The sequence below is a fragment of the Cucumis melo genome, chromosome 6 (assembly GCF_025177605.1).
Source record: "Cucumis melo cultivar AY chromosome 6, USDA_Cmelo_AY_1.0, whole genome shotgun sequence".
NCBI lineage: Eukaryota > Viridiplantae > Streptophyta > Magnoliopsida > Cucurbitales > Cucurbitaceae > Cucumis > Cucumis melo.
The window spans coordinates 33,394,140-33,420,429 of record NC_066862.1 but is presented as its reverse complement, the minus strand read 5'-3'; the positions used below and the strand labels follow the sequence as shown (position 1 = coordinate 33,420,429).

The following is a 26,290-nucleotide window of genomic DNA, read 5'->3' as shown; positions in this document are numbered from 1 at the left end:
AGTAATCCTCGCACAAAACCCTCCAATTAAATCTTAACGATCGTGTCACAAGCTTACCATCCTATTTATTATTATTATTATTTTTATTACTCTACCGTTTATTATTATTATTACTAAAGTTATTATTATCATTATTATTATTCTATTCACAACATTTTCAAATATATATAATAAATAGGGTTATAAAATTCTAAACCAACCAACCATAAGTTTAATTAAATCATCAAACCTAAATCCAATTATTATATCTAAATTCAAATAATATAACTAAATTCAAATAATTTGTACAACCAAATAATATAATCAAATAACAAACACTAACCTGGTTTATGATTTAGCTAAATATACAAACCTTTGTGAAACCAACTGTAATAAAAATTAAATTAATTTAATAACAAAATAATAAAAATTAAATTAAGTTAAATAAATATACCTTATAACGAAAAACAAAAAGCAAAAATCTGGACGATAGCATTTTTTTTGTGGAAGATGGAGATGTGGGTAATTTTTTTGTGTAAAAAATGGAATGGGTGGTGATTCTTAGTGTTAAGGATGGAAGTGGAAGAAAAATGGAGATGGAGATGGAGAAAATGGAGATGAGAAGAAATTTTGTTAGAAAAAAATGGAGAAGAAGATGGAGAAAATGGAGATGAGAACAAATTTTATTGAAAAAAATGGAGATGGAGGCTCGACATAAGAAGAAAATGGAGATGAGAATAAATTTTGTTGTAGAAAATGGAGATGGAGGCTTGACAGAAGAAGACAATGGAATGCAGAATAGGAGCTGAATGAGGAGATAGAGTTCTTTCGAACGAGACAGAATGAGACATTTTTTGAGATTTTATAGAGGCGAAGTCGGTACACGACTTCCCTACATGACGTACGGGTGTCTGCAGACACACGTGAACGAAGTCGTGTATCTAGTACACGACTTCGATGTTACAGACAAAATTACCGGTTAACGCTGTTATTGACTGTCAGATGGCAGACTGTTATCTGTATCGGAGTCGTAGACCGAGTACATGACTCCGACTAATTTCAACTTACATGTAACTGTTACACCATTTCGTTTGCTCTAGTATATTTTTTAAAATTACATTATTTAAAAAGATAAAAAAAAATCAAATAAATAGGAAAGGGGAAAATTTGTTGGAAATAGCAATCATCATTTTTCCGTTCCGTTTACCTCCACATTTTAAACTTTTGACTCTGTTCATATAAAATGGAATTTTCTCTAATATCTTCCTCGTCCCCAAAAATAAGATCGGTAATTGTTGGTTCTCAACTTCGTTGAAGAACCCGCTTGAGTTCAATAAAATATCAAGGCATCCGATCGGAGCAACAAACCGAAATCGGAGTGAAAATGAGGCGGAGACCTGGCATTGGAGGCTTACAGACAGCCGCGGCGGCGAGGGTTCTTTTCTGCTTAATCTATTTCTTTTCATTTAAAATCTATGAATTTTTATCATTTTAGTTGCATTGTTATTCCGATTTCTATTGCTTTTATTGTTCATCTCCTTTAAAATTTGAAGTTATTTTCATCGTTTCTGATTTTATTTTCTATTGATCAAGCGATGATGGTAATATTCGCAGGACCAATACCGCCAGCTGGGTGAAAATGTAGCGAAGCTCCGAACTGATATGATGAAGGAGCAACTCTCCACCTTTCGATCTCAGTTGGAGGATTTTGCTCGCAAACACAAGGTGACATCAAATATATAAGATGAATGAATTTATCTGATTGATTATCTGAACTGTGATCTACTTTGTTTAATTGGATATTTTCTCATATAAAAATTAAAAGTAGTTACAAATTTTAGATCGTTTCTACTTGATTAAATACTTCCTTTGGACTTAGTAACGAGGGGTTGTTCTTTCTTTTAAATTATTCCTATCCAAGTGATTGCTTGCTGGATTCCTTATTGAACTTCATGCCACTAATTTGACTTGTGCAGAAAGATATCAGTAAGAACCCGGCTTTCAGATCACAGTTCCATGAAATGTGTGCTAAAGTTGGAGTAGATCCCTTGGCCTCAAACAAGGGGTTTTGGGCAGAGCTATTAGGCATTGGTGATTTCTATTACGAGATTGGTAGGTATGGATCTTATCTTATCAGATTAAAGTAAAAGAAAATTTTGTGGTTTATCATATGTCTAGAGAGAGGTTGATGTGTCCTTTGCTTTCTTGTTAGGCATGTTTTTATAAGTTATATTCATCTTATATTCTTAGCATTTCGTACCATGTTTCTTCTCGAACTTTAGAAGATATTCCTTTTTCTTAAAGGAGAATCTTGCGTGAGTTTGAGGGCATATGAAATCCTTATAGCATTTTGCTTGTCTGTGTTGACATGTAATGCATGTCCTCTTTGCCTGGGCCTAGGAATTTTCATTTGGATTTCTTGTTGTGTTTGTTTAATCGAGGGAAATATTGTAGATTATTCTTCTTGTATATATTAGTTTATATATTCTTAGTTGACTTACAACTTGGGAGATGAATTTAACTCACCCTAGGAATTATGAACTGAGCTGAGTGATATTTCAACCCAGTAATGGATTTTTGGTTTCTCTTGTGAAATTCAGAACTGAACTGTTGACAAGAATAAATTGTTATTATGGTTGGAGCATAAGATATCGTTCTTATATATCTCTATCTTTTTGCTGGATGTGTTTGCTGAATGTAATTGAACTATTTTGCTACACAGGAGTGCAAATTGTTGACATTTGCTTGTCTACAAGACCCCACAATGGGGGTTTGATTAGCTTACAAGAACTGTGTACTTTGCTTCGGCAGAGACGAAAAAGTGATCGTGAAGCTGTTTCTGAGGATGACTGTCTGCGAGCTATAAGTAAACTGAAGGTATTGAGATAACAAATAGATCTACTATCAATGAGTGACATCTTATATTTGCTATGGTTTTGAAATTAGAAATTTTAAAAAGGAACATCTATAGGGTTCTGGTTTCAGTATTAGCTATTTTCGATATTATTTGAACAGTCTTTAAATTTGATTTCCATTAACCGTAGTATGTCAACCACCCAGAGCGATCCCAGAGGTGGAAGGAACGAAATACAACCAAAATGTGCTTGAAGTCATAAGTTGAAACAATAGTTTCTTGCCATGCCACTCAAGATATCAAATATCGTCCCAATTTCCTTATGTTTGATGTCATAAGATTATTTGACTATCCTATAAAATTAATCCAAGTGAGGAGCGTAAGCTATGTGCGACTACTGCAGTCTATGGGGTAAATTGATGAAAGTATCATTGTTATATTCATAAACTCATTTTTAATCTCTAGTCATGAATATAATAACAGATCGCCTCCACCCTTCTAAAAATTATAATCTTCATTATTCAAAACTACAATGGGCTGATCTAGTGGTCAATAATGGTCATGATATAACATATGACTTAGAGGAAATGAGTTCAATCCATAGGTTACCTTCCTAAGATTTAATATTCTGCTAGTTTCTTTGACACTCGTCAAGATTAGTGTTAGATCCTCAAATCTAAAAACTAGCACCATGAGAGGTTAGTTGATACCAAGACGCCATAGGAGGGAAAGACCGATGTTGGCGGACGTTGACTGTGCAAAGACTGGGTCAATAAACTTGGAGAAGACCAAGTCAAGACATGCCATGGCCCCACCTAATGGCAGATGGGTGGGCGAGACAAGTGGCAATCGCCTCGACCTTGGGGAAGGTCGGACAAGATGCATACTCACATGGAGGGTGCAAGGCGCGGGGTAGGCAGGTGGCACTAATAAGGTCGCGTTAACCTCCATGCTTATCGTGGAGACCAAGGCAGTTAGCTAGATAGGCGTGTGCAAAAAGATACGTACCACGGATGATGTGCACGGAGGGCGCACGCAACACTAGGTAAGTGCCTAGTGTCACAGTCATGCTTGTCCAAGGCGTGTTGCCCATGGTTGCTACTCCGACACCTTGCATTGCGTTTTTACTTTTCTGAATATTTTTATTAAGTATGTCATCTCACACATTAGCATATGCGAGTTTATCAGTTCCCTTTTTGTTCAGAATGTACTATATGGGGGTAAGACTTATCATCATACCTTTATATCGATGAGTTATAAAACCTTTTCCTCTAAACTTGTTTTCTAAAACCTCTTCTCAAAAATGGGGATGGAGGTTGCGAAACATTCATTATGCCACCGGCTATTTGGATTTGGATTGGTTGACTTGTTCTCGAGTGGGAGTAAGTGTCGCATGATCGCCTTGTGACGCTTTCAAAAGTGCGACCGTGATAGTTGGTATCAGAGCCAAGTCGGCTCGTGAAGTTAAGAAGCTATAATCATGTTGGCTACAAAACAGTTGGGCAAGTCTCATGTTGATCGGTTAGTCAAGATGGACGAGCAGATGCTCTAGAATGGGAACAACTAACGTGCAATCACTCTGAGATGCTTACAAAAGTGTGTCATGGTTGCACTTTGTAGAAAAAGTCAGCCAAACTAAATCCAAATAGCCGATGGCACAATGGATGTATTTCACAACTTCCACCCTTGTTCTTGAGAAAATGTTTTAGAAGAAAAAGTTTTTGTAAACGTTTGAAAGCATGTTTCAGAAAAGAAAGTTTGCTATAAGGCTATAAGTAATAAGGGATAATAGTAGCTTCATATCTTATAACTCTCAGATGTATGGATACGATGATTAGTCTTACCCCCACATAGTACATTTTGAACAAAAGGGGATGTGACAGACTTGTAGCAAGCGGTCACTTATAATAAAAATATAAGGAAACTAAAATATGATAAAAGCAATAGTAAAAGGTGACAGAGCGGTCATGCAACCAAGGACAATACGTTCTGAACAAGCATGACTTGACATTCTCCCTCACCTTATTGGCTTACGTCCCCGTCAACCGACTCTACTCGAACTCAACAATTTGTCGAGAGCATCCTTGAGATCTTCAGTGCCCCAATTGATTTCTTCATTAGGGAGGTCTTTTCTCATCATTAGAAATTTCTTCAGGTCACGTCTTGGCCTTGTAACATAGCGGACTCTCTCTGCCAATATTTCTTACTCTTCGGTCACTGTATTTGTAGCTCTGAAATATTGCTCCAAATCAAAGAGAGAGTTTTATAGAGCTTTTGCATCATGAGCTCCACAGAAGGGCTTGGGTTCAAGCACTTTCACTTGATTGAACTGGACTGCGCCCCCAACTGGGGCTTGGTTTCTGATAGAACACCAGATGTTGTGTTCTATATTTTCATTAATAAACAAACTTTAACAAAATATCCAGACTTAAACAATCTTCAAAACACACTTAAACACAGAAATTAACAAACCAGAACCAGAATCCTAGATAAACAGACAACAACCAAGTACAAAATAAAACATTCAAACATAAACAGTAATTTACGATGAAGGAAATAACTTTCTAAGATTATAGAACTTTTGTATTCCTGCCCTCCAGAAACTACAACCCTCCACTTCCAGAAACTGAATAACCACTCCATCTTTTCCTCCTCTACTCTCTTTTATCCTCCCTCCATAAAACTAACAGTGGTCCCCACTAAAGTGGTTTCCACTTCCGCCACTTCCATCATCCTCTACACATGTCATTCCTCTATTCTTCCTTCTGTTATATTGTATCACAATTGGTGGTCTATCATTTTTCCATCGTTGCTCTTGGGTTGACATCTGCAATCTTTGTCATGACGACATCGACAGCTGCTTTAATGTCGTTCGACAATTCGTTCACCATTTGAATTATCACTTTCTGTGGGTTGTCCAATGTTGTGACACGCTCTTCAATAGGGGCCTAGAGCCCGTCAAGCTATCCTCTCTCGTGAAGCTACCTAACCTGATAAGGTTTTCTTTTAGGTTCTCATCCCCTGTCATCAACCTTTGACGGACATTCCGTCTAATTGGCTAGGTACTGCATTGATTCCATCGGCCTTGTCAGAGACTTCCTTTAGACGACTCTCTAGGAAACGAACTTGATCGGGGACTTCTATCAAATAGAGCATTTACTCTTCCATCTTGACCAATTGGTCGACTTGGGACTTGCTCAACTGTTTTGTGGCCGACATAATTATAGCTTCTTAACTTCGTGAGCCAACCTGTCTCTAGTACCAATTGTCATGGCGTCTTTCCTGTAGATGAGCTTTTCTGACAATTAAAGCTTGAGCAACATCTGTACCCAATTCTTTTGTCGTGCGTCAATAAAGGGACACATGTATTCTTCAAGCATGCTGCTGAAGCGTTGTGTTTGTCCATCAGTCTGTGGGTGATAACTTAATGAGACATTGAGAGTAGACCCCAACATCTTGAATAATTCGGTCTAGAACGTTTCGGTGAATCAATCGTCGCGATCACTGATGATGTTCATTGGGACTTCCCACAATTTCACAATGTGTTTGAAGAAAAGTTGAGCTGTCATTTTAGCAGAACACATCTTTGGCATTGGAATGAATGGTGCGTAAAAAATCTATCGATGATCACCAGTATTGAGTCAAATTCTCCAACTTTGGGTAGATGTGTGGTCAAGTCGAGAAACATGCTCACCCACGACCTTGAGGGCACAAGTAGGGGTTCCAACAGACCTGCTAAATTCGCTCGTTCGATTGTCATGCTGAAGTCTTAGTAAACTGTATCACGTTGTCTCGAAGACTCGACCGATAGTAACCCTTTTTAGTAGAGCATACGTTCGTTGCCAACCATTGTGTCTAGATGACATTCTTTCATTAGCAGTTGCTGTAAGTCATTTGAACGGGGGACATATAGGCAATTTCCTTTGGTAGACGATAGGTCGTCTTCCATTGAGAATTGGCGAGTCCTCCTTTCTTTAATCAATTGCATTATAGCTCGGGTTGTAGTGTCCTTGGGTAGGCAAGCCTTGATAGTCACTTGAACAGTCTCACTCAGGCTGCTGGCTTTCAAGTGGGCGAACATGCACATTGCCACACGTTCGCTCTTCCGACTAAGGGCATCAGCCGCTTGGTTTGATTTTCCTGGCTTGTGTTCAAACTGAAAATCAAATTTGATCGAGCATTCCTACAAACGAGTTTGTTTGGATGTCGATTTAGGTTGACTGAAAAAGTGGTATATAAAGCTATTGTTCGTCTTGACTACGAATTGGGCTGCCAACAAATATTGTCTCTAGGCTCTCAGACAGTGTACAACCACAAGCATTTCTTTCTCGGAGTTTGCATACCTCCTTTTCGCATCCTTCAGTTTCTTGCTCTTATAGGCAATGGGATGACCGTCTTGGAGAAGAGCACCCCTAATGCAGAATCGGATGTGTTGATCTCTACTTCGAAGGGTTTAGTTACGGCTTGACATTTTGGGGTTCATTCCTACTTGTGGTCTTTCTTCAATAACTTCGTTAAGGGCCCTGCTCTTTTTGAGAATCCCTTAACGAACCGCTTATAGTAATTGGCTAATCCAAGTAAGGAATATAAATTTGTTACAGGACATGACACCCTCCGATCACATACTGTAGTAACTTGCCCCTTCCATGCCGATTTGGCCACACTCAATCACGTGACCCAGGAAGTTAATGCATTTCTGAGCAAAAGCACATGTTTCCTCTTTACATACAAATGATTCAACCTCAATTTCTCAAATACTAACTGAAGGAGATGCTGATGTTCTTTTATCGTCCTGCTGACAATGTTGTCCAGATACACTACGACAAACTTGTCAAGGTATTCATGGAAAACCTGATTCATCAAGGTATAAAAAGTTGTTAGAGCGTTCGTGAGGCCAAAAGGCATTAAAAGGAATCCGAAGGCTCCGTATTGTGTAACACATATAGTCTTTAGTTCATCTCCTTTAGGAATTCACACTCATTAATACCCTAATCGAAAATCTAACTTCGAAAAATACTTAGCTCCATGGAGGCAGTCAAATGTGTCTTTGATAATGGGTAGTGGGTATTTGTTCCAAACTGTAAGTTTATACAATGCTCGATAACCGATATATAAACGGAGATTTTCGTTTTCCTTCTTCTGAAACAACACTGGGGTTTTGTACGGAGCCTTTGCAGGTCTAATGAACTCAACATTCAATAACTCATCCAGCTATTTTTTAAGCTTTGCCAATTCTTACGGCGCATGCGATACACACTTTTTGGCGGGGGCCTTTCCTTGGGTAGAAGCTCTATCTCGTGATCTATTCCCCTTCGTGGAGATAGAGTCTTAGGCAAACTTTTGGCATTATGCCATGGTATTCGTCTAACAGATACTGGATCGCCTCCAAAACTAATTCCTTCGAACTTTCCTTATCAACCACCGTGATAGCAATGAACGTGGGCTTTTTGCGAGCTAGTCCTCTCTTCAACGGGAAAGTTGAGATCATTCTCATTCCATTTGATTGCTTGATGTTTGTCTGGACTACGGTGGGTTAGACCTTGTGACTACCAGACATTTGAGCACTAACATAGGGATGACCTTGTGTTCAAGGAGGAATCCCATCCCCAACACTACATCAAAATCGTCCATTTTCACAACCACAAAATGCGTATGTCCACTCTATGATCCCAATTTAATGTCATTCGTCTGACAATTCCTAAAATGAGTAAGGCGGTTGAGTTGACTACTTTTATTTTTCCTTGGTCTTTGTCCGAATTCAGATTGAGATGTCAGGTCTCTGCCTCTGCAATGAAATTATGAGTGGCGCCTGAATTGACCATCGTGCTTTTGGTATGTTTCTGATTCACCCAGGCATCTACGTATAGAGACCTCGCTCCACTTGTCCTTTCTTCCTCTATGCCTTTTTCTGAAGGGTAGACAAAAACTTTAGGGCCCCCAATGCGAGGTTTTCGTCGCCTTTTTCTTCTGTTATATTCGTCTAAGCATTCTTACTATCAGCCTCGACATTGGTTGTGTCGCCTAGAATGCTTTTAGAGAAAGTCGATTTGGGTATTTGTAAACTCTATATAGGCCCTTGCATAGGATGGAGGTCCCCCTCTATAGTTGCCTTGCTATTCGTTAGGGTTGCTCCCTTGGTATCTGCCTCTTGGGTGAAAGGGTTTTGCGATCCCCTCCTCCTGGTATCTCTCCTTTCCCACTTTTGGGAGAGTTAGATTTGGTGGGCTTGTCAACTAAAGGAAGCTTGGTTCCTTTACTCATGGGGGGCACTGCTGAGATCAAATAATCGTTCGGCTGCGGCATAGGCTTCAAACATGCTTTGGACTTTCTGTTCATACAATTAAGTTTTAGTTCTTGTCTTAAGACCCTTGACAAAACAGAAAACTTTGTCTTTCTCTGACATATCATGGATGTCTAACATCAGTTTGGCAAATTGCTTCACGAATTCTCTAATTGCGACAGTATGTCTCAGTTCTCGTAACTTACGTCTTGCCAGAATTTCCTCATTCTTGGGAAAGAACTAAGAACGCAACTCTTGTTCTAGTGTCTCCCACGTATCCATGGTGCATCTACCCTCTTGGATTTCCACAAAGCATGACCTCCATCACAACTTGGCGTCTTTTGCTTGGTGCATCGTCACCATTGTGATCTTTGACTCTTCAGCCACTATATTCATAGCTCTCAAATATTGCTCCAAATCAAAGTTTTCTAGAGCTTTTGCGTCATGAGCCCCACAGAAGGGCTTAGGATTAGGTAGTTATACCCAATTGAACTAGATTTTTCCCCCAGCTGGGACTTGGTTTCCCACCACTCTTATTGGTGATATTTACTCTTGCACTGACATTTGTGATCTCTGTCTTGATGACATCAACGACTGTTCTAGTGTCCTCCAACAATTCATTCACCGTGTGAATTATCGCTTTCTGTGAGCTGTCCAATGCTTTGACATGCTCTTCAATGGGGTTCGTAGAGCTCATCAAGTTATTCCCTCGCTTGAAGCTACCCAACCTGGTTGCATTTGCTTCTAGGGTCTCAACCCTTGCCATAAACTCTTTGACAGGCATTCCGTCTACGCGGCCAACTACCGCATCGATTTCATCAACCTTGTCAAAGACTTCTTTTAGTTGACTCTCTAGGAACCGAACTCGATCAGGGACTTTTATCAAATAGAGCATTTGCTTTTCCATCTCAACCAATTAGTCAACATGGGACTTGGCCAACTGTTTTGTTGCCGGCATGATTACAGCTTCTTAACTTTGTGAGTCGACTTGACTCTGATACCAACTGTCACAGTTGCACTTTTGTTGTCACGAAGTGATTGTGCTGCACTTGTCCTGACACTAGAATAAGTCAGCTAAATAAATCCAAACAGCCGATGGCACAATGGACGTATTTCACAACCTCCACCCTAGTTCTTGAGAAAATGGTTTTAGAAAATGAGTTTAGAGGAAAAGGTTCTTGCAATGTTTGAAAGCATGTATTTTGAGAAAAGTAAGATTGTTACAAGGCTATAAGCATTAACGGATAACAACAATAAGTCATGGATGTGTGGATATGATGATTAGTCTTCCCCCACATGTACATTATGAACGAGAAGAGATGTGACTGGCTTGCATATGCTAATGAGCGAGCGGTCACTTACAAGAAAAATATAAAGAAACTAAAATACGATGAAAGAAAATAGTAAAAGGTGTCGGAGCGATCATGCGGCCACATGCAACATGTCCTGTCGAGCATGACTGCGATACAGTGCGTCCTCCAGCTTGCCTTGACTCGTTAGGCATGTGTCTTGGCTAAATACTTTGTCAGCCCCGAGTGTGTTGTCTACCCACTTGACATGGTCTATCTGCCATGTCGTATAGTTCAAGATTGGGGGGTTTGACAAACCTTCCTTGCTTGAGCTAGCTGATGTGCTCGTCGGGTCCCGTCACATCCAATGGTCTATCATCGACTTTCACTGGATGACGCTTCCCTGCACCAACTCCTTGGGGACTGCCTGGGGTACACAAGCCCCTTGAGGCTTACCATAGTCAATTGGCTCTTTGTTAGCCAAGTAGCTATTGCTTGTATGGGTTTGTAGCAAGGGTTTGTTGTCTCTGTGACCAGTTGCGCATGCTTGGTGTTCCACTCTTTGTGTAAGTGCGTCATTCCTGTTCAGCTGTTACCTCTCAGTTGAGGTGTGCGCTGTATGACCCCTACTTGTCACCCTACAGGTGGGTCTTGGCCTCATCAACATGTCCCTAGTACCTCCTGTACTCTTAAGCATGCCTTGCAAGTTAAATTTGTCTTGAATTCTTATGTGACCTTTTGTGTGAAATTGAGCTCTAGACTTTTTAGATATAGGTAGAGTAGAGAAACCGACACCAACTTGTCACTACTTAGGCGATGGCAACAACAAAGGTGCTTCTACTGTGTACCTAGCAAAGCCCTTTCACAAGATGCCTAACCTCGACTCTAATACCACAACCCTTGATTTGAATGTCTTTTTGAGTCATTTTAGAGGCAGGAGGCACACACGAGAGTGTTGAGGCATGCCCATGGCTAGAAGGGCACTGCACACATAGGCATGCATGCACATGTCATGCTACCCTCCCGTTAGCTTGTAGTGCACTTGCTGATCAACGTTATGGTGGTGACAATTAGACAAGTTGACGTATAGGATTAGTTGAGGTACATGCAAATTGATCTAGACTCGTAGAATAGAGAGGGATAAAAAAATAAAACAACAAATTCTTATCATCTAAAAAGAAAAAAAATCTGTTTTTTGGCTTGATGGCAAATGTGTACCTAGCCCCCTGAAATGCCCGGGTTTGTGCCCAATGTAAAATCTTTATTGTCCACGATTTCACAATATTCATTAGAGTATTACAATATCCAGCAAAATTCGTTGTCATGCTAGGTTTTCATGAACATTTATTACTGTTTAAAAGGATCTTAATTTTAAGATAAAAAATTACAAGTCATTTACATGCAACTCAATTTTTATTTATATTATCTATTTCTTTCTACATATCTATCATGGTACTTGTCTCAAGTTATTTTTCATTGTTCTTTTAAATTGGTGATCTTGATATTTACATGTGTACCCGTTAGTCATTTAAATGTACAACATTTGTTTTTCAAATTACATATAAATTGCATTAAGCTTCAAATAATTTCTTCTTTGCTCCTTTAAAAAAAAAAGAAAGAAAAAGAAACAGAAAAATGAACTTTCTCCATAATTGGGATAACTGCTGGATGAAAATTGTACCGGCAGGAAAAGCTTTTCTTTTTCCTCTAGGGAAGGTTGATTCCAACTAAACTCCTCTCACCTTTATGGTCTTTTGATGTGAAGTATTGTAACAGAATCATTATTAAGCGTCTAGTCATATAAAATTACAAATATATATGTGCTTTCCCCTGAAGCACTTTCATTACATTTTGTTATTTCTGAATGTAAAATATTTTATTTTGAATGAACTATACTAAAAATCTTCTTGATTTACGAGTGGCATTCTGGAGTATATCTTACACTAATATCCAAAGAATTTACTCCAGATACTGGGAAGCGGTTTTGAGGTAATTACTGTTGGCAAGAAAAAACTTGTTCGGTCAGTTCCGACTGAGTTAAACAAGGATCACAATGAAATTCTTGAGCTTGCGCAGGTTAATTTCTCACTCAGCCCTTTCTGGAATCTATTTGCTTCTAGTGTTTTGGTCACAAAGAGACTAATGGTCATAGCACATATTGTTCTCTCAGGCTCAAGGCTATGTAACTGTTGATGAGGTAGAGAGACGACTTTCTTGGACATCTGGTCGTGCAGTTGATGCCCTTGATACTCTCCTAGATGTAAGTTTTAGCTCACATTTCTTTTCTTTTTCCCATCTACCATAGTTAGACACTGCGTATGTAAACAAAATTTGTACTTTTACAGGAAGGTCTTGCGATGATTGATGACGGCCACCGTGATGGTAGACGTCGCTATTGGTTTCCTTGTGTTTCTCCTATCTCATCTTCTCTCACAACTGATGCCTAACTTGATAATTTCTTTAGGAAACAAAGTACTTTGTAGTTTGTGCTACGGTAGAATCACAAAGAAAATGTATTCTATGCCTTTTGTTCAATGCTATTGTTTTTCATTCCCCTTTGTTTTATTTATTATGTTAGTTGAACCTTGATGGAGAATGCATAAAGGAAAAAACACGTCTTCAAATAAAAAAAAAACATCATATATAGTTTACATGTGAAGATATTTCAAATAAATTCTGTTTCCTTCTATTCTTACAAGGAAAAACATGATATGAATGAAAGAAGAATGTGGTTAATGGGCTGTAGTTTGTTCAAGAATCTCGGTCTCTTCAGTCCATTCAGAATTAGGCTCAGTCCAAGATCTTGGTCTCAGCCCAAGTTTGAAGTACAAGATCATCTCCAATGCCTCAAAAACCTTTGTTTCATCCAAAAGCTGATTCCATATTCCACTTACTATGCAATAGTTGTTGTTATAGGGTGGACGATGATGTGTAGCATGCTGTGTTCGTGACACGAGCAGGCCAGCATCTTGCATTGCCACCACGAGCGGCGGAATTTCACTCTTTTTACCATGAGCCCATGCATGAAACTGTTGACTAAACATTATGCAACCTGAGCAGACACCAACAAAACCATGTAGAGTGGGATCATCAAATGCAAGGCTTACAGGAAGTACAGCAAAAGTCACAGCTCGTGCCAAAGCGTACAAATTGTTGGCGAACTGTCGCTTCGTGATTGTCCAGGGCCACTTGTGATGGCCTTGGAATGCTTCTATTTGGGTACCAAAGATTGGGGTTGACGCACCACCATAGTTATCGATGCCCCAGTGATAAATTCCAGATCCAAGGTCAGCTAAAATGTAGCCTACCAATGCTGCTAAAGCAGGCTCAAGCCAGATACGTGAACTGGCTGCACCCACTATTGATTTTGCCAAAGAGATTAGCACCGTGGTGCACCCACCAGCCACCCACGCACGATGACTCCAAGTTGACCGTAAACTCGGGTCATTAAGAACAGAATAATAGGTGGAGGAATTGACCGATGTAAGTGGACTCGGAGATATAACCTCACGTTCAATGACTAGTTGACCATCACCATGCTTCGAACTGGTACCAACACCATTGACTGTGGTATTAGCTATGCAGTAGACAACTCTCCGTGGAGTCGGAGTGCTGCATGGATTAACATGGGATCGAGAGCTCAGAAGGAACTTGTTTTGAGCTAAGATGGACATTGAAAGGAAAGAAGAAGAAGAAGAAACCAATAGAGGAACGATGGGTGGCAAAATATTGAAAAGAGTGAGTTGAAATACAGGCCACGAATCTTGGAGAGGAAAGAGAGGAAGAAGAAGGAAGAAAAGACAATGGTGTGGTGGCACAAAATATTGAAAAGAGTGAGTTGAAATACAGGCCACGAATCTTGGAGAGGAAAGAGAGGAAGAAGAAGGAAGAAAAGACAATGGTGTGGTGGCACAAAATATTGAAAAGAGTGAGTTGAAATAGAGGCCACGAATCTGTGGAGAGGAAAGAGAGGAAGAAGAAGGAAGAAAGACAATGGTGTGGTGGGCACATAGGCTGAGTAGGATTATGTTAATATTGAGGTTTATTCTGAAAGGATTCTCTGAAGGAAAACCTTCGTTTCATTTTGGAAGATTTATGTGACTACGTGGAACTGTTTTTGCCTTTGAAGAATAATTAAAGTTGTGAGTTTTGGGTACCACAAATTTGTAAAACCAATTGTTTGGTTGGGTCGAGAGTCAAGATTGAAGATAGAGACGCAGAGGTTGAGATTTTGCTACAAACTTCCCTCTTTCTTTTTAGATGGTTAATTGGAAATATTTGATTAAATACAATTTTGGTTTCTATGCTTTTAGCGACAGAAAATAAGGTGAGCTTAGTTCAGTAATTAGTTGTTATAACCTTCTATTTTAGATGTGAGATGTTCGATCTCAATCTCCACAATTATTGCACTAAAAACTAATAAAAAAAATAAGCAAAAAATATGTACAAAATTGAATGGTATGATTGAAAGTTGAGGTAAAGAATAACATTTAACTCTTATTGAATGTAAAGTATGTTTAGATTGATATTGTTGCCATGGAAAAATTGCTAACAGTAAAAAGTTTATATAACACGGTATTTATAAAGTTGATGGTGTTGCGGGTAATTTTGGACTTGAAAGAAAGTATAAGAGAGGAAGTCAAATATGAAGGTAAAGTCGAGAAATTTGTCCCTTCCCAAATGAACACTAAACGGGTAAGATACAGACTTACGAGAGATTCTAATTACGAGTGGACGAAGCAATTGGCTTACTTCGAAGGCTGAGGCAAAGGCAAACTTTTGTAGGCTACTATTTGGCACCCCTGTGTAGTCTGATTCAATAAATTTCTTTTGTAGGCTACCATTTGGCACTACTATTTGAGTATTTTCCATAAATTGCTTGCCTAACCCTTGTACACAAAATTAGCTTGAGCATCCAAACACCACACCAACGTATTATTTTAAGATATTGTTTTGTAGCTGTCACCTCTTCTCTAAAATACAGTTTGACCATCGATGAGACATGAATAGGACATTTAAATTTGAAAAAAATTCACCTCTCCTAACTTATGTTAGCAAAGATGCTGAGATTTCACCTTTTTAAAAGCCACTTAAAGAATACAATCAAACTTAAGAGAGCAATACTTAGACCTTATTGGGCAACATTCATTGAATGTTTTTTGCAATGTCTACACCAACCAAATTTAATAATAGCACACAAAAAAAAATAAAAAGAAAATTATCCTGAGACGAATATGATTGGACATTAGGTAGAACACAAAAAAGCTTATAACTCAATATAGATATACACAAGCAATTTCCAACTAAAATAGACTCGATCTTCAAATGTGGAAAGGTATGTGTTTGCGACCAAAAGATTTAGCAAAAACGGAAAACAAGATTACTCTCCTCCCACAAATAAAATTTAGGCAACCTTTCAGAATTGTCATAATTAGCAAAGCTAACTACCTTAATATTGAAAAAGCCTGAAGGAAAAGTGTATATATGGATGAAAATCCCCATAATCACGCTTCTCTTCTCATTCCAACTTACTTTTTTTCTCTCATTTAAACCTTAAAAACCAAATTAAAAAACAAAAACCCAAAACTTTACTTTCCACCCCTTTCTCGTCTCTTCCTCTCAATCCCATCACTCTTCGTCAAACTTTAAAAACTAAACATAGAAACTACGATGGAAGGGCTCCACCACCACCAAAATAAAGGTGGTCGGAGCCTGGAAGTCATGGACGTGAGAAAATTGAGTGAAAACAAGATGTACCTAAATCAGTCACAGAGGCGAACTGTCGTTGACCCTTCGTTTGTGAAACGATATGTGACGAAAACATGGGAGCCGTCGAAAATGAAGAAGTCGTGGTGGAAGAAACCAGAAATGAAGAGACGACAACGTGTTGCTAAGTACAAATTGTATGCAGTTGAAGGGAAGGTAAAGAGTTCAATAAAGAAAGGGTTCAGGTGGATCAAAACCAAGTGTAGCAGAATTATATCTGGGTTTTGAAAATATTTTTTTATATATATATATATATATATCTTATATTGTCAAATAAAATCATTATTTAAAAGGAAAAAACATACTTCAATTTCATGGTTTTTTTTTTCTTTTTCTTTTTCTGTGGAGACGCTTTTAAAAATAACGTTAAGATCGTGATTGATAATAAAAAATCAATGTGCATTGCTTAAACGTTGTTCGAATGTATGACATTGTTTTGTTTGGTTTGTTATCCTTTGTTTTGGATAATGAAAATATTGTGAAAAACTATTGTTGGGTTTATATCTTTTATATAAAACAAATATATGGAATCGTCTTTATCAAGTATCTCTTTTCAAAATAAATCGTTTTGAAAAGAAAAAATAATTTTTATAAAAAAAGTTTAAATAAGAATAACCTTTTTGAAATAAATTTCTCTCTCATAGACTAATTAAATAGGTGTTTTATGGTACTTTACTAGGAGTTAATTAAAGTTGATCTTAATTTCTTTAAAGTTGGTTATTTTCTTTCTAACACTTGTAAAAATATTAAAGATACAGTTTTAGAATAGTGTAGTTTTGAACAAGGGGTTCTTTTGGAATAAATTAGGTAAGATCTTTTTGTTTTTCTTTTTGCTGTTTTTAGGAGCGAATCAAAGTTCCCTCTCGCTCTCTTTATTTTCAAATTTTGTTTTAACCCACTCTCTCTTTTACGTTTTTTTCTTACTTATTTCCATACAAATTTTACTCATTCTCCCCACTCTTTTTCTTTTAATACTTCCTTTATATTATTTATATTTGCAAAACAATTCTATTTCAATCTAAAAAAAAACCTAAGTAGTGTTTGTTTAAAATAGATCTTTTAGATATTCTTTTAAAAATAAGTTACGAACGAAATTAATATATATATTTGATAACTACTCAAAATAACTCCCTTTTGGAGTATATATTAAATCGTTTTCATCAAAAGAATTTAAATAAAAATAGTTTAACGACTAAAACAGGTAATCAATTCTAACTAAAGTTTGTAGTAACTTTTTAATTATACATCAGTAAACTTAATCTAATTTAATTTATATTAAGGTTAATGTTCATAAATATAACAAAAACACTCAACTACTTACAATCCGTATAACAAAACCTATGAAGTTAGTTGTTTTTTAAATATTTCAGGTTTGCCATTTCGTCTCTCTTTTCTTATCATTGCAATTTCTTTTATCATCTTTCTTCTTCTTGCTATGATTTCTTTTATCGTCTTTCTTCTTTTTCTTTTCTTTTTTTACATCATTTAATCATTCCATCGTCTTTCTTCTTTTCCTTTTTTTTTTTAAGTCATTTAAATTTGATTTAACCAAATCTAAACGACTGTGTAAAAAAAAAAAAGTAAAATCTAAAAGATCGTGTATAAAGAACCTTGAAAAAAATCATTTAGATTGGAGTAATTAAATGTAAACGATTATATATATATATAAAACTAAACGATCGTGTATCAAAAGAATTTAAAAATCATTTAGCCAAATCTAAATCATCGAATACTGAAAAATATTGAAAAAGAAGTGTAAACAAATCTGAATGATCGTATAACAAATTTTGAAAAAAATAAACGATCGTGTAACCAAATTAAACGGTGGTTGACAAAAACAATTTCGGTATTTTCCATAATGACTCGTGAACTTTTTTCGTTTTCCAAACTATTATATATATTGCAAAAATATTTTACCGCTTTTTATATTTTTAAAAATACTCCTTATATTGATCATAATTTAATAATTATAATTAATTCAAAAATAAAATACACTATTATTTTTATCTAGAGTGAAACATAAATTGAATTAGTTGACTAGAACTATAATCATTCAAAAAAATGGATCAAGATCAGAAAAACTTAAAAATAATAAATATGACAGGAAAGTAAAAAACTTTGAAATTTTGATCTCTTTCTTTTTTTGTTACAGCCATATTCTTTGCTCTTTTATCATAACAATCGAATGAACCCACAAACATCTTATAATGTTCTAAGTAGAAAGTTTTAATCGACCAAAAGGTCCCAAAAGTTGAGTTAACAAAATGTCGACATCTGAATTTATATTGGGAAGATGACAGTTTTGCTAATTAGAAGGGGGAGGCGGCCAAGTTATCTCTCTACTCTCTTCTTTTCTTTTCCATTTCTTCTGGATTCTTCTATTCCCAAATTTTGTGTAAAAGTATTGATTTTAAAATTCCGAAACAAACATAGTGACAAGAGAACATCCCAAACGCCAAACGAGGTCGTTTGTTTCAAGCTCTTGGTGTCTTGTTACCCAAATGTTCCATTATCAATACACTGAATGTACTATACCAATTGGACAGACATTATTTGATTCTTCAATAATGCATTCTTCATACTAAGAATCTAAACCAACCTCATTCAAAAGTACAACTATTGTTTTACAGAAATGCTTGGTAAGTAAAAAATTTAAAATTTAAAATTAAAAGTGGCTCAAAATTTTTTCATTAAATTATACAGAAGGGACCCTATTTCAAAAAGGCTTTGGACCTGAACACAGGCTACAGAAGAATATAAATAAAATCCTCCACAGTTTATAGAGAAGGGTGATAAACTCAACAAGTATAGGGGGTAATAAAACAGTGGAGATTGCTATGTAAATTTAAATACAAGTACCTTTTGAAAATTATGGTTGCAAGGAACTCAACAATTTGAGAGCTAACTCCTCTTGTTCTGCCACTGAAATGGACTCTGTACTGAACTTGTTTTCTACTTTATTGTCAATATCACTATCACTGTCAACAAATTTCTTTGACCTTTTCTGAGGTCTTTCTTCTTCAGACTCAGAAGTATCGTCGTCGTCGTCCTCAATTTCTTTGGCGGCCCTCTTCTTCATCTTATTCATCTTCTCCTTTCGTTTCTCTTTAAGACGATTACGATTGAGAAGTTTGTCTTCCTTGTCAGCTTGTTTTAACTCTTCCCTTCTCTTTTTGTAGAACTCATTTTTTTGATCTGACACATAAACCAAATAGTAAATAAAAATACTTATTTGCTTGTTTTTATGCTTAAAAGCACACAGTAGAGCAGGTTCACTACAAGATACCACTAGTAGTTCAGGCATCACTTTGCACTATTTTACATTTTCTACATTCGTTATGTAGTCGAACAAAATATAAGTGTGTTGGATTGGCTTTCTAAATGTCAAAATAAGTGTTTATAAGTGCAAAAGAAGTATGTACAAACACTTAAAAAATCAATCCAAACAGGTCCTAAGTCAATATCAACACATTTCTTTGCCCTTCCTATTTTCCTGAACAGCTTTCCGTGGGAAGATTGAATAGACAAGAAAGAAGAAACCATATAAAAGAAAGCAGCGCCTATCAAAAAGCAAAGGAGTCCCAAAAGATAAATAAATAAATAAATAATAGTGATTACAATTTCTATAAAAAAAAAAGTAATTACAATTACAAATAAGAAAGCGTACCTTTATCGACAACAAATGTATCATTGCTACTTTTGATGTCAGCAAGCTTAGCAAGAGGGGCAAGTGGGTTGCCATCATCATCAAAACTGACTCTCGTCCCTACTGGCCTGTGGACATTGATCTTTAACTTCTTTTTCTTCAATATCCGCGTAGGTGCCCTGAGCAAAGTTTCTAAATCTTCAGGTAGCAAGAAAACTAAAGAAAATAGTTGTAATTTTCCAATGCAAATTAGCCTTCACCAATTAGCAAGATCATGATCATCTGCTGAACAAAAAATAATTGAAAAATAAAACAAAGAAGTTAAGAACTCACACAGCATCTTCAACTTCACTAGAAGGGTTATCAATAGGTGGAAGAAGTCCTTGGTCGCTTTCTTTAAAGTCGCCAACCTCCAATTCTCCATTCAATATATTGGAAACATTCTCATTACTCGACGAATCCAATGCAAGAAAGGTGGTAGGATTAGCAGACGTCTTCTGTGACCTCCTTTTCTGATCAATGAAACGAATTTTTGGGGTCATTGGCAACCCCAACGAGGCTGAAAATTCGTCAATTGACAGTTTCATAACATCAAATATTTCCTTATCCTTCTGAATATGAATTGATCGAAGATACGTGATAAAGGCCCTTTGAGCAAGTTGCTGAAAATTAGGATACTTGACTAACAACGCTGACAGCAAACCAGAAACTGGTTGAAGTCTTTTTGTGTTTGCCTACCAAAGGAAGTAAATATTAGACAACACAGTAAGTGTTTAATGATATCGACACTTCTGTCAGTTTGCTTATACTGTATTGTAACATTTTTTTACCACATAAAAAGGAGCATAATCCGTTATCATCATGAGAGTTCCTCCCTACCCCACCCCACCCCACCCCAGATGGCCTTTTACGTATCTAATATTGTTGGTATTCTTTTATAAATACCTAAAAAACACGATAATATAATTATCTCAGCTGCCATTGCATTGAATATTAATAAATGTATATATGTATATGGCATAAATGTCCCTTACAATATTACTTATCCAAATTTCAAAGGTCACATTTCCCATGATTAAAAAATTATAAAAAGAACTATAAGAAAAATTGGACAATAAAGGGTAAAAGTTAAATAAACCTCCCTTGATATATTTGAAACAATTCTAGCATATAGACTGTATACACAACTCTTCATAAGATAATAATAAATAAAAGAACCAACAGAACAGGAAAAGGAGATGAAAAAGGAAAAAACGTTTACCTTGATAAGCTGAATAGGTACTTTGGCTGATTCCAATTGTTCAAGCATCTTCATTTCCGAGGGCATAATAAATAAAACCGATCTCCCACCTGAATGGTACCGAGCTGTGCGACCAACTCTATGTATGTAAGAAGCCACATCTTCTGGGCAATCAACCTTCATAAACAAGAATAAGATTGGAGTCAAGCACCATCAGAAGTTAAGCATGATCATTTCTTAAGTGGTTTACCTGCACAACCCAGTCAACAGCCTTATTAAAATCAAGACCTCTAGAGGCTACATCTGTTGAGAAGAGAACTGAGCGCTTCTCACAGAACTCGGAATAAATACCCATCCTTTTGTCCTGCTTCATCCTTCCATGGAGGCACTTCAATGGGATTCCAGGGCGCAACTTTTTGAAAGTTTCAAAAACAAATTTCACCTGTTGAAAGATGCAGAGAAATGTCAATGACTGAAGCAACGGACAGTAACATTGAGAATGACATGATTGTTGTTTTTTATAAGAGATGTGGCGGTATTTTCTTTTTTCATAATAAACAATAAAAAAATTATAATTTTTTATAAGAGATGACAATATTTTCTAAAACAATATTCATAAGTTCTTGCTTGGTAACAATATGTGTGCATGTATTTTCTTAAAAGGATATGAAACTTTTCAATAAGGAAAGGAAAACAGACTAACCTCAAAATTATAAATATAAAGGCACACCAAAAGAAAGATTGTGAGAACTTAATAAGTCTTATTACTTTTATCTTTCTTTGAGTTTGTATTTGTGGGGCTTGGTACTTTTGTTATCAGATTACTTCTTGGAGAATAAAAATCTTTCCCATGGATGTGCATAATATGAATTAAAATTTATGCTACTAACCAGTTTTACTGTCTTCTTATACACACACATACACACAGATAAGAAACCATAACATTGATGTATGAAATTTCAAAAAGGGGGAGCGAAAGCCCCATACCAAATGCAACGTTTATTAAAGCTCGAGGCACAATAAAGCACATAGGTTACAAAACATGGAGGAACAGAGTTCAGAGTTCTCCACTCCACTCCAAAAAATGCCATATGCTACGATCATCCAAGTGGCCAAGTCCAGTATTACTTAATATATTCAACAAATCAGCCGAATCTTCGATCATCTTCCCAATGGTCAAACGTCAAAGAATTTAAATGAGACATTTTTTTTTTCTGTTTTACAGGGAGAAAAAGGTAAAATGACCAGGGGGGAAAATGACACTAGCTTGATAATTTGTCTCAGATCCCAAGGCAGAGCCACAGAGGATTTCAGGAATTGGAAATGTTAAAGAACAAAGCTATCATTAATACTATGGATTATAGAATGATTTAAGATGATAGCAAAATCCAAAAAAACAGCCAAAAACAGAAGACTATCAACCACTGCACGAGCTATAAACTAATTCAACTGGGGTTTATATTTATTAAATAGTTATCTATGTACATCCATACATGGGTATGTATGAGTATGCAGGCCCATTGTTTAATGATAGTCTGTAAACTTTAAAATGTCGCAGTAGACAAAAGACCACCCATTGGATGTAAACATGTGAGAACTTATCATTTATAGTAATATGTTTAATATGAGATCTACTACAATCAAAAGTTCAACTTGTAACCAAAAAGTATCACCAATCCTTACCTGCTTACAACTAGAGAGAAACACGAGAATTTTGGAATTAAGATGTGCCTTTATAAAGCTCCATAACATGTCCAGCTTCTGCTCAAGAGGAACAACCATGGCAGTTTGCTGTAGACTATTGGGTGTGGCAGTCGTAGATTCTTCATGGACACTAAGGTATTCAGGATCTTTCAAACTGAGTCTGGCAAGATCCTGAACAGACTTCGTTTGAGTTGCTGAGAACAGAAACGTTTGTCTGTGCTTAGGTAGCTGTGAGATGATAGCATTTAAAGTCTTCTTAAATCCAACATCAAGAATACGATCTGCTTCATCAAGGACTAAAACCTGTCACTGGCCAGGAACCATCCAATCAGTAGAGAATTATACATACAACTAAAACGTCACTGAGAGGAAAAGGAAGCACATTATTACATTAAGCAAGTAGCAATGAACCGACACAATAATTTTTCAGAAAAAAAACAAATACAAAAACAAAAACAAAAACAAAAAACAAGCTTGGAAATCTATACGATGTAATCTTATTTTCAACTCCATTCCTTAATTTCAAATCCCCTCCCAGTGTCAGTGTAAGATAGAGAAAGGACTCTAATAAAAAGAATGGAGGAACACTGGGCAGTGGCCAATGATTAAAACAAAGTGTCAGAACAAACAAAGAAACCATCAAGTCTACTGATGTATCTGGGAATCCAACGAGATAACTGAGATGCGAAGAGTGATAAGAATTGCGTTCAAAGAGATAACTGTGATGTATAAAAAATTACATGACATTTTAATCATTTGTAAAGAAAAGGTATGGAATATATTTAGAAATTAAATATGATGACCTGAAGCTGTGAACAATCAAAATTTGGAGTCTCATCCATATGCTGAAGAAGTCGACCAGGAGTGCAGACAAGAATGTTCAACTCATTCACGTGTTCCTTCTCAGTGTTAACATCTTTACGACCACCAATTAATAGGCCAGCACTGAAATTATGAAATTTTCCTACAGCTTTCAATACATCAAACAGCTGAGCTCCTAATTCTCTTGTGGGAGATATTATTATACTCCCTACTCCAAACTCAGGACCCCATCTCTCTCTGTACAATTTTTCAAGAACCTGAAATAAGATTCCTTTGATCAATTTAAGCAATTATGCACGCAAGAGGTAAGATGCACGATGCAAATAAATTTTTCATAAAAGCCAGTTAAAAACGCTTCTCAATTATCCCAAACTTCTTCTAAATAACGACCCTCTAATCCAATCTAGAACGACTTTAGTTTTAGTTAATTACACAATCCCTATTCAACTTACAGGTATAAGAAAAGCTAGCGTCTTTCCCGAACCAGTTTTAGCTGCACCAAGAATATCTCGACCACAAAGCGCGTGAGGCAGTGAAGCCTTCTGTATGTCAGTCATGTCAACGAACTCAGCTTTGCGCAACCCATCTTTGGTCTTGCTCGAAATCGGCAGCTGATCAAACCTCGTCGCTCCGGCGTAACGAGAGTATGTATCGTCATCGATGCGGCCAATGGGAGCATTCGGTGGCGGCGGAGGGAGCGACATAGGATTGGAGCCTGAGTCAGGTTTCTGTGATTCAATCCATGAATTTAAGAGCTTAATTTCTTCATTTTCGGATAGTCGCTTCTGCTTGCCAGACTTCTTGGATTTGAATTTCTGCTTCATTGTGAAAAAACTGAAAGTGCAGCAGAGAGAGAAATAAGGATAGAAGAAAGAAAAGGGGCGGTGGGGACGCGCCGGTGAGTGGCGGTGGGCCGGTGAGTTCGGTGGCTGAGACAATAACCGGAGATGGAGAAGTAGAAAGATGAAAGAAGCGAAGAAGGAAGACAATTAATGGCTCAGAGGGGGCGAAAGTAGGGTTTAGGGTTTTCTATCTTTTGGAGCCTTTTCTAAAATTTATAATAATTTATAATATAACATTGGAAAATATTAGTAAAGTAAAATAAATTATTTTAAATAGAAAAATCTTTCAAATGTTTTTGTGTAACGACCAACTCTTTATACTAAGCTGAGGCATTACTAAAAAGAAACAATCACAAACACTACTTTTTTTGAAAGGAGGGAAGACTAAATTTTCATTAAAAACGGAATATTAAAACACTGAAACATAAACGCGGAAGCAAAACTGAGTCCTCATATGGCATGTCACGGATCCTTCTCTGTCGCTCGCCACCTTTCCTCTGCCTTTACCTTCGCCTGAAATGTTAAACATAGAAAAAGTGAGTATAAACATATACTCAGTAAAAACATAGAAAGAGTGAGTATAAACATATACTCAGTAAGGGACCTACTACTAGTCCCGCTAGGTGTCTGTTAACCTCCCATTAGAGTTCTGTAAATGGTACCCAATCTCTGGCACGTTCCCGAACACGTGCAGCATGCGCTCCCATAGGAACGAAAATCTGGTCTTCGGTGTCCCGGGGGAGCACCTAGGACATGCTGGTCTGTAGTGAACCCGGGGGTAACACTAAGACAATCGGGATGTGAGGACCCCGTCGAATCACTCGAATCATATCTATATCCATGTTAGACTGGCGTCCCGTCGGACCACACAGTCCTAAATAGGTGGTGATCCCGAAGGACACCCATGCAGGTACGACTCTAATAGACAAAGTTAACAGAGCACCCTATCCATAACATGTAGCATGAATATTAATCTTAACGTCCTTGATCGTGTGATTAATATATCATGCATTAACAATTATCAACATCAATCTACCAGTCATTAACATAACATCAGTCATCATCATCAATCATCAACATAATAATCTCAGTCATCATCATCAACATCAATACAATGACAGTCATTATCAGTAGCATCAAGTTATGCATTTTAGCTAATGCATAATCATAATTACATGCGGTCTCTTAAATTCAGTTCGAAGGTCTAGTAGAAGAATCTCTTACCTGGAGATTTTAGCCAAACAAGTTACTCCTTAGTTGACAGTAAAAATTCTCCAATTAACTTGATCCTAATCATAAAAGGAACACTTAGTATCTTAATTAATGAAATTAGCAATTGGCTAACATCCAAAAATTATCCCAAATTAATTAACTTTCTAAAAATTGAGTTGAAACCAATTCGACCTTGGGAAAAATCCAAGATTTAAATCTTAAAAAGTTTAGCCAATTGAACCTTTAAAGAAACCTCAAATAGATCCAAAATTAAATTAATAAAATATTAATTTAATTTCATTAACTACCAAGGTTACTCAAATGGAGGTGGGAAAATCCTCTATCTTGATGAAATATTCATCACTTTATTATTATTATTATTATTATTATTATTATTATTATTATTATTATTATTATTATTATTATTATTATTATTTCCTTTTTCTTTTAGTATATATATACATAATACCAAAAAATATACATATATCTTTATTCCCATTATCTTTCCTAAATAAATACCCTAATCTTAGGCATTTATAACCATTAGTAATAATAATAATGCTTATTTATTATTATTTTTCTCTCACCAAAATCTACAATAAATATATATTTATTTAAACCATTATTCTCTCTTATAAATAAATATATATCTTTTT

The 26,290-nt window shown here is 36.6% G+C and overlaps 3 protein-coding genes across 3 annotated transcripts; 1 reads left to right on the top strand and 2 right to left on the bottom strand.

The window, feature by feature from the left end:
• The first annotated feature begins 1,175 nt into the window (after positions 1–1,175).
• LOC103501596 (vacuolar protein sorting-associated protein 22 homolog 1) lies at positions 1,176–12,967 on the top strand. The gene is made up of 7 exons (XM_008465210.3): positions 1,176–1,414; positions 1,594–1,704; positions 1,956–2,091; positions 2,702–2,856; positions 12,371–12,478; positions 12,573–12,662; positions 12,748–12,967. Exons 1-7 carry the CDS (start codon positions 1,364–1,366, stop codon positions 12,847–12,849), a joined length of 753 nt encoding a protein of 250 aa, XP_008463432.1. The 5' UTR covers positions 1,176–1,363; the 3' UTR covers positions 12,850–12,967.
• A 35-nt stretch (positions 12,968–13,002) lies between these two features.
• LOC103501595 (fatty acid desaturase 4, chloroplastic) lies at positions 13,003–14,723 on the bottom strand. The gene has a single exon (XM_008465209.3). The coding sequence runs from the start codon at positions 14,074–14,076 to the stop codon at positions 13,135–13,137; it is 942 nt and encodes a 313-aa protein (XP_008463431.1). The 5' UTR covers positions 14,077–14,723; the 3' UTR covers positions 13,003–13,134.
• A 4,085-nt stretch (positions 14,724–18,808) lies between these two features.
• Positions 18,809–24,620, bottom strand: LOC103501593 (DEAD-box ATP-dependent RNA helicase 32). Its single transcript, XM_008465207.3, has 8 exons — positions 24,033–24,620; positions 23,562–23,837; positions 22,738–23,061; positions 21,305–21,496; positions 21,076–21,231; positions 20,148–20,548; positions 19,836–19,993; positions 18,809–19,363 (listed from the first exon to the last, which is right to left on the bottom strand). The coding sequence occupies exons 1-8, from the start codon at positions 24,402–24,404 to the stop codon at positions 19,038–19,040; spliced, it is 2,205 nt and encodes a 734-aa protein (XP_008463429.1). The 5' UTR covers positions 24,405–24,620; the 3' UTR covers positions 18,809–19,037.
• Positions 24,621–26,290: the final 1,670 nt, after the last annotated feature.